At 46.4% G+C, this 14,515-nt stretch overlaps 1 protein-coding gene across 1 annotated transcript in view; it reads right to left on the bottom strand.

Moving 5' to 3' along the window:
- Positions 1-1,596: 1,596 nt before the first annotated feature.
- The window catches only part of TYK2 (tyrosine kinase 2), a 31,935-nt gene continuing 19,016 nt past the window's right edge, over positions 1,597-14,515 (bottom strand). Inside the window, exons 7-25 of the mRNA XM_069946403.1 lie at positions 13,786-13,974; positions 13,499-13,656; positions 12,465-12,582; positions 11,461-11,641; positions 11,196-11,314; positions 9,860-10,030; positions 9,077-9,164; positions 8,861-8,988; positions 7,973-8,108; positions 7,747-7,898; positions 7,489-7,639; positions 7,296-7,393; positions 5,098-5,290; positions 4,909-5,027; positions 4,659-4,831; positions 4,429-4,546; positions 3,021-3,131; positions 2,676-2,808; positions 1,597-2,239 (exon numbers count right to left, since the gene is read on the bottom strand). Of these exons, the coding sequence (XP_069802504.1) occupies positions 2,683-2,808; positions 3,021-3,131; positions 4,429-4,546; positions 4,659-4,831; positions 4,909-5,027; positions 5,098-5,290; positions 7,296-7,393; positions 7,489-7,639; positions 7,747-7,898; positions 7,973-8,108; positions 8,861-8,988; positions 9,077-9,164; positions 9,860-10,030; positions 11,196-11,314; positions 11,461-11,641; positions 12,465-12,582; positions 13,499-13,656; positions 13,786-13,974 (2,529 nt within the window). The 3' untranslated portion in view covers positions 1,597-2,239; positions 2,676-2,682. The remainder of the gene's footprint in view (positions 2,240-2,675; positions 2,809-3,020; positions 3,132-4,428; positions 4,547-4,658; positions 4,832-4,908; positions 5,028-5,097; positions 5,291-7,295; positions 7,394-7,488; positions 7,640-7,746; positions 7,899-7,972; positions 8,109-8,860; positions 8,989-9,076; positions 9,165-9,859; positions 10,031-11,195; positions 11,315-11,460; positions 11,642-12,464; positions 12,583-13,498; positions 13,657-13,785; positions 13,975-14,515) is intronic.

Genomic DNA, 14,515 nt, shown 5'->3' on the forward strand with positions numbered 1-14,515 from the left:
AGTCTTTCCTTTACGACCTGATCTGTTTATAGTCTGTTCCTGGCTTTGGCTTCAAAGATCTGTCAGATAAATCTCTCTGTGTAAACGCAGCATTATGCACCTATAGGTGGGACCTATCAATCTAGTCCTTATGCACCTATAGGTATAACCTATCAATCTAGTCTTTATGTACCTATAGGTGGGACCTATCAGTCTAGTCCTTATGCACCTATAGGTGGGAGCCATCAATCTAGTCCTTATGCACCTATAGGTGGAACCTATCAATCTAGTCCTTATGCACCTATAGGTATAACCTATCAATCTAGTCCTTATGCACCTATAGGTGGGACCTATCAGTCTAGTCCTTATGCACCTATAGGTATAACCTATCAATCTAGTCCTTATGCACCTATAGGTGGGACCTATCAATCTAGTCCTTATGCACCTATAGGTATAACCTATCAATCTAGTCCTTATGCACCTATAGGTGGGACCCATCAATCTAGTCCTTATGCACCTATAGGTGGGACCTATCAATCTAGTCCTTATGTACCTATAGGTATAACCCATCAATCTAGTCCTTATGCACCTATAGGTGTGACCTATCAATCTAGTCCTTATGCACCTAGAGGTATAACCTATCAGTCTAGTCCTTACGCTCCTACAGGTGGGACCCATCATTCTAGTAGAGAATTTCACCAGAAGAACAATGTTAGTGTAACATCATTCAGTTTCACGTTATAGCAATGGTATTCCTTCTGTACAGGCAATGAGAATGATGGCATTGTCCCTCGCAGAGATGGTCCTCATTGCTGGTGAATGACAGACGTGTTACATCACGTAGCCCAAACAGGCCTCCTATTAGCCACAAGGCATACTGAGCAAAAGTGGTGAAATTTCAAGTGGAGACCGTGGTGTGGGAACGGGCCATAACACAGTGCAGGGACCTGGCGTATACACGGCGCAGGGACCTGATGTATACTCACCATAGTTATATCTGTATGAACACTCTTTGTTTCAGCCACATCTATAGCAAATGAGCATAAAATTGCATAAAGCCATGTAATGTGCAGGGACAGACACAGGGGTCATACAGAGGGCAGCCATGATAGTCAGTATGGCAGAGACCCCCTTTAGTAGACGTCACCAGAGCTCTATATCTCCTTTACATGGTGGTCCTCAAGGTGATGTTGAAAACTTCAGGTGGATCTGGAAAACCCTTTAAAATTACAGGCCTTCCGCAATGTGTCATCCGTGAAACACGGAACGTAGAAATAAGGTCTTAGGGTTTGTTCACACTGAGTAAAATAGGCGGAATTCTGCCTGCCTGTGTGTGATAGCATCTCCATGGGAGAGTGTGCGCTCCTCCCCTGCCGCCGCTCTCCGCTCAAAAAAGTGACATGTCAGGCTTCCATTAAATGTGGCGGCTTTCTTCCAGTAACAGCTGCTCTCCTGTCCTTAGTTTGGGTGCGGTATTGCAGCTCAGTTCCTTTGAAGTGAATGGAGAAGAATTGTAATACTACACACAGCCTGAGGAGAGGGGTGGCGCTGTTCTTTTTCTTATCAGTCACAAAGCATTCTGGGAACCGCTTTAACCACAAAGCAAGGCTGTCAGGCTCCGCTTAAGCAGTTTAATATTTCACATCTGAACGGGGGCTTTAAAACCCCTTAAAAGCAAATCTTAAGACGAGTTCACTGGCTATCTATTATACAGTATAAGGGCGCCACGTCAGGAGGTCCTCCCCCCTGGGCAGCGAGCAGGCACAGGTTAACACAAGACACTTTTCACAGATTTTAAGGCTTCTTATGGAAAGGATAGGCAACCTGAGGTGCTCCAACTACAAGTCCAAGCATGCCCTGTCAGCACATTGCCCGGGGAGGGAGAGGGGAGACGAGACTGCACACATATTCCGAAAATATTGCACTAGCTCTTTGCATACAATTCACATGTAACATGCAACATGGGAGCGTTCCGGCCTCACAGGTCATGAGAGCGAGAACTTCACAGCTTCACAGTTCTGAGGACACAAGGACTATAGTCCGGGCCGATCACCCCCCATGGGTCCGAGCCAATAGGGATCACAGAGTGCATTGTCCCAGCTCGGCACCTGAAGTGGTTAACATGCTCCAGTGATCCGATCACCACACAGAGGGCATCATCCTGCCCCCCACAATGGAGGCCGCACTGCCAGGATCAGACATGGTAGAAGTAACAGGGGGCAGATGCTGGCGCAGGAATTCTATGCTTCACTTCTTTGGCCTGAAAATTAAAGAAAGAAAGATAAAATATATATATATATATATGTTATTATGGCCGTTGTTTGTACAGCTTGGGAGCATAGCCTATGAGTCTCCCTAGGAGACTTGCATATACTGCTCAGTGCTATACCATTGCATAGCATTGATCAGTATTATCAGCACTCTTCTCAGAGTGTGCCCAAGGCAAACTCTATGAGAAGATCGACGATCCCACAGGACAGAGGTAAGTATTACTCCTCCACCTGTCAGGGTAAGTGTGAGGTCCTGATCAGTCGGGGACAGGTACTTATCCTGTCACTGACACCCTTAAGGCTGCGTAGCCCCGCCCAGATGGCACTGTCCACCAACAATAACATGCAATTTTGACAGGAGAGAACCAAGAAATCCTGACCCCCTATGGCGAACAAAATTTTGGGTGAAGTCTCTGGGATTCTCACCATGACATTAGCAGAGGTTGAACACAAGTCCTTTGTACGTATTGTAGAAGGCTTTCAGGATAGGGATGAGAGTTGGAAACGACGGCCGGAAATTTGCCTCCGTCTCCCAGCAGTTCTTCATCAGTTTATAGATCTTAAAGAAAGAGAAAACTATTTGCAACGTTCTACTATACTTTTCGTTTCTGTTTGTCACCGTTTCAGGATCTCTGCATCCAGGAGGCTGAACCTGTCCTGGTCCTGATGTGGGAGCAGCACCAGTTGCCAGCCTCTGGATATACACTGTTCTGTTCACTGACAGGAAGCAGAGATGCTGAAAACCTTACATAAGATACCCAGGCTGCTTACCTCAGGAGGACATTCTGCTGGGCAAGGAAGCCTCTGCCCCCGATCCAGCAGATCGATCAGCCGCACCACCGTCATCTGCCCCTGGGTGACTCCGATCATCTCTAAGAATTTCTAGTAAGGAGAACAAATGCGGAATATCATAGTTTATACCCGTCCTATGCTTACTGAATGTACCGGCAAGACAATCTAAAGAAGCAGAGCTGCAGTGCAAAGAATGGGAAAAGGCAGGGCTGATAGGTGAACTCATATGGGTCAGATGCTACCAAACTACCCAGATACTGAATACGCTACTAGCCACCTAGATGCAGCAGATGCTACCAAACCAGCTAGACACTATGGACGCTACTATAACACCTGGATGCCACAAACACCACAGAAACAATTAGATGTTGCAGACACTACTAACCACTTTGAGGCTATGTTCACACAACGTGAACGACCAGCCATTCCGTGACCCCGGCCGGGTCACAGAACGGCCGGTCTCTGCACAGATCATCCCGGCCGGTACTGCATCACCGCGCACCCACATCAGAGCTGGAGCCGCTCGCTTCATTGTGTGAACTGACAGGGTTTACTACGGCCGCAATTCACTGAATTGCGGCCGCAGAAAACGGACATGTCAGTTCTTTGCGGCGCAGCGCTGCACAGGATCCCGGCCGGAGCGTATACGATGTGAATACGCTTCGTCCGGGATCCCATAGAACAATAGGCTATGTTCCCCTCCGCACAAAGTACGGCCGTTGTTGCCGATGGCAACAACGACTGTACTTTTACGTAGTGTGAACATAGCCTGATGCAGCAATGCTACTGCACCAGCTAGACACCGGATGCTACTGAACCACCTAGATGCCTCAGACACTACCGAACTGCCCAGATACTGCAAAAGCTACTAACCACTTACATGCAGCAGATGCTACCAAACCAGCTAGACACAGCGCACGCTACTGAACCACCTAGATGCAGAAGACGCTACTGCACCAGCTAAACACTGCAGATGCTACTGAACCAGCTAGATACTGCAGAGGGTATTAACCACCTAGATGCTGAAGACTCTACCGAAGTACCTAGATGCCACAGATGCTACTAAAGCACCTAGATGCAGCAGGCACAACCCGAACTCCCTAGATGCAGCAGACACAACCCGAACCCCCTAGATGCAGCAGACACAACCCGAACCCCCTAGATGCAGCAGACACAACCCGAACCACCTAGATGCAGCAGACACAACCCGAACCCCCTAGATGCAGCAGACACAACCCGAACCCCCTAGATGCAGCAGACACAACCCAAACAACCTAGATGCAATACTTACTGATATAAATTCTCATCATAGGAAGTTATGGGGATAACCACAGTACAGATGCAATGCAAAAGACATAAAAAAGGGATATAAAGAATATGGACTTACAGTCGGAGGGCTTAGATTGGATTCACAGTGAGTTAACAGTTCATATAGTGTCACCCCGAATGACCACACGTCAGAGGCATAAAAGAACTTGCACTCCTTCAGACACTCTGTGGCATACCTAAGAAAGAAAAATATCATTCTTTGGAAACTTATGTCACTAGTGGGCACCTGGCCGTCTACATAGAAGGCAGCCCACCCACCGACCCTTACCTCCAGTAACAGGATCTTACCAGAACACAGGGCTGTCGCCATCCTCTCTTACTCGGTAGTACTCATGTCCTTCCGGTACAGCTTTAGCAAGCCCAAAATCCCCGATCTTCACCACGTTCTCATTCTCCACCAGGACGTTACGGGCGGCGAGGTCCCGATGGATGTAATGCTGAGAGTGTAGGTAAGCCATCCCCTGTGTGTACCAGAGACAGATTAGTATACGCTGCCCCTCCATTCCCCCCTCCCCCCAGCAGAGGGCAGGGACCTCACCTCACAGATCTGTTGGGCAAACTGCAATTTCCGAGCCAGGGGCACGTTGTGTTTGGGAAGGTAATCCCGCAGGCTCCCCAGAGGGACGTACTCCATGATGAGCTGGACGATCTTGTCTCCTGCAGACACACAATGGGGGTCAGTATGAGGGATAACACCGGTGGGGGAGACTGGAGAAGTGGAGCCCACCTTGCTCGCTGCAGCAGCCTTTATACTTCACAATGTTCTCATGGTAAAGGGTCTTCAGGATCCGGATTTCTCCTTTCCAGCTGGTCTCCAGCTGCTGACTGCAGCCTGACTTCAGGGACTTCACCGCCACCATCTCCCCGGTCCCATCATTATTTGGGTCATAGCAATACAGGCTAACCTTTCCAAAGTGTCCCTGGGGCAAGGAGAAAGGAACGTCAGTGACTTTCAGGTTTTTAAAGTGACCCTGTTGTCTAGGAGGACATGGGGAGAAAATCATTTTAGGGCCAATTCACACGGAGTAAAACTGTCGGAATCCCGCCAGACTATGTGTCATACAGGCAGTCTATGGGAGGGCTCGCCGCTCCTCTGTCTGTGAGGAAGAATTAACATGCCAATTCTTCCGAGCGGAAAGAGGAGGCGTGCAAGCACTCCCATAGACTGCCTGTATGACACAGAGTCTGGCGGGATTCCGACAGTTTTACTCTGTGTGAATTGGTCCTTAAATCAAACTATGAGATTTTATTTTGCTTACATCTATAGTATGTGTGACTGCATAAAACTTTGCAATCATTGTTATGATACATCAAAACTAAGGAGAGGGAGGGGACGCAGCTGCAGATTGAGAAGATGGAGTAAAGGAACAATGCCATAGACCAAGACAGGGGACTAAGGGTCCTGTTACATGGCCTGACATGGGGCCATGCAAGGATGCAAACAAGTGCCGATCAGTGACTACATGGCACAATGAGTAAAGTGGACAGGCCGCACGAACAATCCTCGTTTGTGCAACAATGGAAGCTGACAGCTTAGATGTGTATATTGGATTCTGGGATATGTATATACCTGTGCTGTCAGTTTCCAGATCACACAAGCAGTGCATACTTACCATCAGCACTACTGTGTGATCTAGCATCCCATTATCCGGATCTCCTATTCTGCCGCTGTATCTTCAAGCCACCTTGGCTCTCAATCATTCTGAAGGAGGCGGCAGTCGGAGATAGATGGGAGAGGAGGAGAACGGGATGCCGGATCACACAGCAGCACTAATGTATGGACCAGTAAGTAGGCACTGCTTGTGATCTGGAAACAGCACAGATATATACATAGCTCAGACCCCAATATATACATATCTGTGCTGTCAGTTTCACTTTACTATTGGATGCACATAACCTTGGTTACACAGGACAATGTGCAGACACGATCAGCCGAGGATCCCCCTCCTCAGCTTAGTGCTGTCACTCTTAAACACACTAAGAGGAGGGAGAGGATGTAGCCACCTACAGAGGGCAGCAGACACAAACTGAGGGAGGGAGCACTGCTACAGACTGATGAAAGGAGGAGGCACAGCTGCAGAGGTGATCCCACTGAGACAGGGGACGCAGCCTCAGACTGAAAAGAGGGAAGGAGGGGGATGTAGCTGCAGACAAAGAAGATGGAGGAAGGGGGTGCAGCCATAGACTGCAAGGAAGGAGGGGGATGCAAATGCAGAGTAGGAAGATTAAAGGAAAGGATGCAACTACAAAGTAGGAAAATTGAAGGAGGGGATGCAACCACAGAGTAGGAAGATTGAAGGAGGGGATGCAGCTGCAAACTGAGAGGAGGGAAGGAGGGGATGCAGCTGCAAACTGAGAGGAGGGAAGGAGGGGATGCAGCTGCAAACTGAGAGGAGGGAAGGATGCAGCTGCAGACAATGATGATGGAAAAAGGCGGCACAGACTAAGGGCCCTTTTACACAAAAAGATTATCTGATAGATTATCTGCCAAAGATTTGAAGCCAAAACCAGGAACAGACTATAAACAGAGATCAAGTCATAAAGGAAAGCCTGAGATTTCTCCTCTTTTCAATTCCATTCCTGGCTTTGGCTTCAAATCTTTGGCAGATAATCTGTCAGATAATCTTTCTGTGTAAAAGGGCCCTTAGCGGAGGGAAGGGTAGTGCAGCCGCATGCATTCCCTGTGTCTGTGAGACTGCATGTTAAGAAAGGAGGAACATCGAGGCGTCTCCTGTCCTCTGGCTGGGTGTGGGGTTTTGCAGCTCAGTCCCATTGAAGTGAAAGAAGCTGAATTACAATACAACACACAGAATGGGGACAGGGGTGGCGCTGTTTTAGTAAGAACATAGCTGTGCTTCATTAAAACCTGGCAACCTCTTTAATACAGAATCATTCTAGTAAATAAGTAACATTGCCAGGAAATACCTCTCCTAGCTCCCGGATCTTCTTCAGGTATCGCTTCTGGAACACTGTGGGGTCTGTAATGGAGAAATCTGGACTGATGGAACCAATGTCTGTGAGATCTATGGTGGAGAAGAACACAAAGAGGTAATAGAAGGACATGAAGAGATGATGCACAAAAGTGCAGGTGCCACATGGGGACCTGACTACAACTCACCATGGGGCTGGAGCTGGGTCAGATCCCGGAGAATGGTCCGGAAGGACGGTCTCCCTGAGGGGTTGTAGTTATGACACAGACCAATGAGGTCAGCGAGCTCCTTACAGGACGGCTCAGGAAGGCCCAGCTCCTTCTCATAAAAACGCTCCTTCTGCAAAGAGCGAAGACATAATAATATTAACACAGAAGACACAATCTTTTACCGCTATGGCCATGTATCATAGTCCAGTCCAGCAGGGGGAAGTCCGCTCCTCATACCTCAGACGCCGTTCTTTCCTTTAGGGGCACTTCCCCATTGAAACATATTTCCAGCAGGGTCGTCCCAAAGCTCCACTTGTCAGCAGCCGTATTTAGAGAGGAGACATTGCGGACGCACTCGGGAGCGATCCAGGGGATCCGGTCCACCCGCTCTGCAGGAAGAACAGGACAATGATGTAGGACACCTCTAAGGTAATCCACTCTGGCTCACTATATAATCCAGTACCTTCTCGGGAGAGCACTGTGAAGGTGACTCCGGGGTCACTCAGCTTGATGAAAGGAGAAGATCCGTCATCCAGACCCTTCCTGGCCAGCAGAATATTCTTTGCACAGACATTTCCATGGACCAAATGTTTATCTTCCTACAGAGACACAAGGAAGCCATTCAGCTACAGGTCTGGGGGTACGCAAACTGTATTATACTCCAGAGCTGCACTCACTATTCTGCTGGTGGGGTCACTGTGTACGTACATTACTTATCCTGTACTGATCCTGAGTTACATCCTGTATTATACTCCAGAGCTGCACTCACTATTCTGCTGGTGGGGTCACTGTGTACATACATTATATTACTTATCCTGTACTGATCCTGTACTTTTCCTGTTGTATACTCCAGAGATACACTCACTATTCTGCTGGTGGGGTCACTGTTTACATACATTACATTACTTATCATGTGGTGAACCCGAGTTACATCCTGTATTATACTCCAGAGCTGCACTCACTATTCTGCTGGTGGGGTCACTGTGTACATACATTACTTATCCTGTACTGATCCTGAGTAAAATCCTGTATTATACTCCAGAGCTGCACTCACTATTCTGCTGGTGGGGTCACTGTGTACATACATTATACTACTTATCCTGTACTTATCCTGTATTATACTCCAGAGCTGCACTCACAATTCTGCTGGTGGGGTCACTGTGTACATACATTACATTACTTATCATGTACTCATTTTGGGTTAAATTCTGTATTATACCCAGAGCTGCACTCACAATTCTGCTGGTGGGGTCACTGTGTACATACAGTACATTACTGATCCTGTACTGATTCTGAGTTACATCCTGTATTATACTCCAGAGCTGCGCTCGCTATTCTGCAGGTTACTTACCAGATAACTCAGAGCACTGGCCAGCTGTCTTGCCACTGTAAATTTCCATCCAGCGGAAATTTGAGATTTATCCTTGCGTAAGCAAACATCCAGTGGGCCGTGTTCAACAAACTCTTCCACCATGATATCTATCATGAGACACAGGAGAGAGACATGGATGTGAGGTGGTAGTACCCAGGAGACGCCATTCACCACAGGCTCCCCTCCAATACTTACTCTCTGACTCCCGGACACACACGCCATGCACAAACACCAGGTGGATGTGAGAGACCTGACTCATCAGACTTGCGGTCTCAAAGAAAGCCTAAGATTCAAGAAGAAGAAAAAGGACAGTGAGCAGCAATAAAGATTTTTAAAGAATTTCTGGTGATTTTTTTTTTTACATTTTTTCCATGTTTCTATCTATATTATAAAATAATCCTGATATCTTGCAGTTTTCATTCTCACTACTGGGGCTAAAACTGAGCTGAGACTTCCTGTTGTGTCTGTAGTGATAAGAGGAGGCTGCTGTAAAGTGATCTGTACAGCATTGCAGCACCATGTGACACCAGTAGATAGAGGAGACAATAGCAACTTCCTGTGAAATCACTTCTTCACAGATCAGTAATGTTTCCTGTTCATCTCAGGTGGACAAAGTCTGTCTATGTCCATGAGTCTTGCTGTAAAGCATGTCACTAAATGCTATTAAGAACAGCTCAGGCAAGATGGCAGCCCCCATAACAATTTACAAAAAGTGAAGAAAAGTTTACAGATTAGAATAAAAACATGTTTTGGTATCTGACTCTAATCAGTAAAAGAAAATCTAGGCGATACATTCCCTTTAAGCTTAGCCAGAAAACATGCTTTTATGACGCTGCAAACAGCTACTACTAATAGACGGGTCTCATGTTTTATCTTCCTATCAGAAGCTCAGAGTATCACAGAGATAACCAATTCTCCGCAGAGGGTGCAGTGAGTACAGAGCACAGTATCACAGGCGAGCAGGCATGGTACACTCACCAGCGCTATATCTTGGTGGCTGGGATCCAGCACCTTAAGGACCACACGGAGATCGCGAGAGTTATTGTTCATTTCGCGATAATCATAATCCAGGTCGTGCTCACCGCCGCTGGTCACTTTGAGGACCCCCTCATATATATTAGTGCGAGTCCCCTGACCCAAGTGGGATTTCTAGAAATAGCGAAAAATCGTTTCATTAATATAGTGGCAACATATTCCGCGGCATCGTACACAGACTGTCACCACTACCCCCATCTAACTCAGAAGGGTGTCATATAATGGGAACTGCCAAGGTGGAAATCACATATCCAAGGAGGTATGGGCAGGCTGTATATCAAAGTGTATAGATCGATTATCTACATTGCCATCAGATTTCATAGTTTAGGTTGAAAGAGGTTGTTCACCAATAATAAATTAAAAACAAAAAAAAAATAAAAAAAAAATATATATATATATTTTTTTTTTTTTTTTTTAATTTACTTATTTAATTTTTTCTTCCCCAAATCAGCTAGTGCCAGAAAGTTCCAGACATTTGTAATTTACTTCTATTAAAAAATATCAAGCCTTCAAGGACTTATCAGCTGCTGTATGTCCTACAGGAAGTGGTGTATTCTATCCAGTCTAACACAGTGCTCTCTACTGCCACCTCTGTCCATGACAGGAACTGTCCAGAACTGTAGCAAATCACCATAGAAAACCTCTCCTGCTTTCCAGACTGAAAAGAGTAGCACTTCCCGCAGGACATACAGCAGCTGATCAGTGCTGGAAGACTTGATATTTTTTAACAGAAGTAAATTACAAATCTCTGGCACTTTCTGGCACCAGTTGATTTGAAAGAAAAAATTTGGGGGTGAACTACCCTTTAAGGAACAGGAGAGATGCAGCTGTACTCTGCAGCAGCGTATATGTCACTAGCAGTATGCAAACCCCACTGCAGGTATAGATGACTGGTTAGCAATAGACATACGCCATCTACAGGAAACAAGGGGAGATTCAGGGACATCCCAAGAGCACTGTGCAGATATGGGGCTGTCACCTAGTGCGTGGCTACACTGCTGCAGGAAGGTCCTGCCTGAGACATAGCTGTGACATCAGACATCCCTTAAAGGGGGTTATCCAGGATTAGAAGAACATAGCTACCCCTGTTCTTAGGTTGCGTGTGGTATTACAACTCATTTTATTCACTTCAATGGAACTGAGCTGCAAACCCCCACACCCAACCTGAGGGCAGGGGTGGTGCCGCTTCTGGAAGAAAAGTGGCAATTTTTTTCTAAGCCTGGACAATCCCTTTAAGTAACAAATCCAGTAGTCCTGGGCTTCCCCTTTAAGTAGGTACCTGTGTGATCTCGTTCTTGCGGATCTGATGGAAGCTGAGCTGACTCAAGTTCAGACTCCGAGATAATGCGTTCTCCTTACTGTTCTTCCCTTTCCGACAGATGGTTAAATTGGAGATTTCTGAAAAAGTAAGAAGAAGAAGAAGAAGGAGGTCACAACCATCACCATCTAGATAAGACAGTGGCCTCTATAGAACAGTGTAATGACAATGTGGGACCACTGGGGGCAGTGTGCAGGGTCCCACATATAAGGGGGGGTGCTCGTACCTCCAGACTTTGGCAGGATACACTGCTTCACATGGAAGACCTCCTGGCCAGACCTCAGCGTGCAGCCCCGCAGGTTGTCTGTTAACTCTTTGACGCTGGGGAAGCCGCGCTCCCACTGTTCCAGGGTGTATAGATCGTCTACCTTATCTATCCGGAACTGTCTATAGCTGAAGCCTTTATTCTGCATCAGGAAATAAGGCAAGGTAGAACATTATAGCGATAAAGCGAGAAGCTGCTTGAGAATAGAAACAGCGCCATTTATGAAATCAGGTTGTATCTGGTACTACAGTTAGTGTAAATGGGGCCGATCTAAAAGGCCAAAGGCCAAATCCCATGAATATACTATACGATTGTTTTCCTCTATAGAATATTCTGCCATGTCCAAGTTAAAGGGATACTCCAACATTTATTTATTTCAAATCAACTGGTGTCAGAAAGTGCCAGAGATTTTTAATTTACTGCTATTAAGAAATCTCTAGTCTTCCAGTACTTATCAGCTTCTGTATGTCCTGCAGGAAGTGGTGTATTCTCTCCAGTTTGGAGAGCAGGAAAGGTTTTCTATGGGGATTTGCTCCTGCTCTGGACAGTTCCTGACATGGACAGAGGTGGCAGCAGAGAGCACTGTGTTAGACTACAGAGAATACACCACTTCCTGCAGCACATAAAGCAGCTGATAAGTACTGGAAGACTGAGTAGAAAGTTTATTACAAATCTATATAACTTTCTAACACCAAATTAAGCTGCTCTCCCCATGTAACAAACAGCAGGTGACAACCACCAATGACACCCCCTACAGCGCCATCTGAAAATTACTGCAGCATCATGTGAGGCACTGCCCGTCTTCACTTCAATTTTTTTATTGTATTCAGGAACCAGGAGGGACAGGATGAGCAATGTTGCACAGCTGAAACTACAACAGTGCATGGAACTGTGGGAGGACTGAGTCCAGTGTTAGTGTGCCACCTGCACCCTGTCATACCAGTCCTGTACCCACTACCACTGACCTGGTTGGTTCCCTTCACTGTCATAATGAGGCGGTTAAAGTTGAAGGCGCTCCAGCGGACGATGTAGACGCCCTCCTCCAGCTCCTCCCGTCTCAGCTTCTGGACCACATACTGCTCCCTGTGACACCACAACAAGCACATGGCTAGTAAGGGGGCGGAATAAAACAATACGGCACCATTCATATATGTTTTAGTGACAACAAGAGACCTGAAGGTAGAAGTACTTGAAGAACTTAAAAAGTGCACCCATCATGTCAAACTACATCATGCCTGGACAGCTAGGCAACAGCAGGAGGGTTCCCAACCCCATTTTAAATGGAATGTGTTACCAGAAAATTACTTATTGGTTAAACAATGTTTTGATGCTAAAAATTTAAATTTTCAAAAATTCTAATTTTCCATTTTTCTATCTAGAATATAAAATAATCCTGATATCTTGCAGTTCTCATTCTCACCACTGGGGCTAAAACTAAGCTGAGACTTCCCGTTGTGTCTGTGGTGATAAGAGGAGGATGCTGTAAAGCGATCTGTAAAGCATTGCAGCGTCATGTGACACCAGTAGATAAAGGAGACAATAGCAGCTCCCTGTGGAATGACCTCTTCACAGGTCACAGAGCGCGCTCAGTAATGTTTCACATCATCTCAAGGTGACAGTGTTTCTATTGTCGTCTATGTCCATGAGGCTTCCTGTACAGCATGTCACTAAATGCTGTTAAAAACAGCCCAGGCAAGAAGGCCACCTCCATAAAACTGTACAAAAAGTGACATTTAAAAAAATTACAGTCACAAAATAGAAAGAGATTAGAATAAAAAGAACAAATTTTAGTATCTGACTCTAATCAGTAAAAAAAAATAAATAAATAAAAATCAAGGTGATACATGCCCTTTAAGCTTAGCAGGAAAACATGCTTTTATAACTCTGCAAACAGCTATTAATTAAAACAGATAAAGATTAGAGTAAAGTAACAACTTTAATGTCTGACTCCATACTGATCCCCGCCTGTCTATAACCCGGGGGAGGCATAGACACGTACTGGAGAGGCCCATGGATTTCATTGGCGATGCTCATCACCAGGCGCGGAGGGGCCACCTCACGGCACAGGTAGTGGTTGGAGTCGGTGGTGAGCCTGAAGTATCCATCCACCAGCGAGACAAAGGACAGCGCCTCCTCATAGGAAGGCAGGACGATCTCCTGGAGGGAAGATGACAGGAGGAGAATGAGGGAAGGACTAGGAGAGGAGGGAAATCATGCGAAGGAGAACAACAGAAGACACAGGGAGCAGGTCGGGGGCCACATCCCAGTACCAGGGGCGGCACTCACCAGGCAGCGGTTGTCCTGACAATTGATGCTGACCCGGCTCTTGCTTATGACAATATGAGTGATGTCCTGAAAGTCACAGAACGCCTCCCACTTTGGCTCAATAGTTTCCGGCGGCGGCTTTGCAGACTTCTGTCCTTTGCGGCTTCTCTTGCTGAAGTAACTTCTATGATGGCTGCTCTCTGCCGGCTCCTGCGCAAACAAGAGAACAAAGATAGAAGGAAAGTGGATAAAAGACAGACTCCCCATACATCCACTACTCTTTGTTCAAAGGGGTTAGCCAGGATTTCAAGAATATGGCTGCTGTCTTCCCAAGACGCCACCCCCTGTTCTCAGGTTGTGTGTGGTATTACAAGTAGGCTTTATTCACTTCAATAGAGCTGAGCTGCAATACCGCACTCAAAGTGAGGACAAGGTGGCGCCGATACTGGAAGAAAACAGTTAGGTTTTTTCTAATCCTGGATAATCCCTTTAAATCTATATGGATATCTGGCATAAACAGGATGTAGGATGTGAGAGTGGTCTAGAGCAATGCTTCTCAATTCCAGTCCTCAGGCTTCACCAACAGGTAATGTTTTGAGGATATCCCATACAGAGGACACCTGTGATAATACCTGATGCACTGACTATAATTATTCTGAGCAGCCCCCCCCCCCTTTCTGTAGAATTCCCTATATAAAAATAGGTTTTCTACCCTGCACAACCCCTTTAGGTTTTATGATGACATCTACTC

This window comes from Dendropsophus ebraccatus, chromosome 1 (genome assembly GCF_027789765.1).
Source record: "Dendropsophus ebraccatus isolate aDenEbr1 chromosome 1, aDenEbr1.pat, whole genome shotgun sequence".
NCBI lineage: Eukaryota > Metazoa > Chordata > Amphibia > Anura > Hylidae > Dendropsophus > Dendropsophus ebraccatus.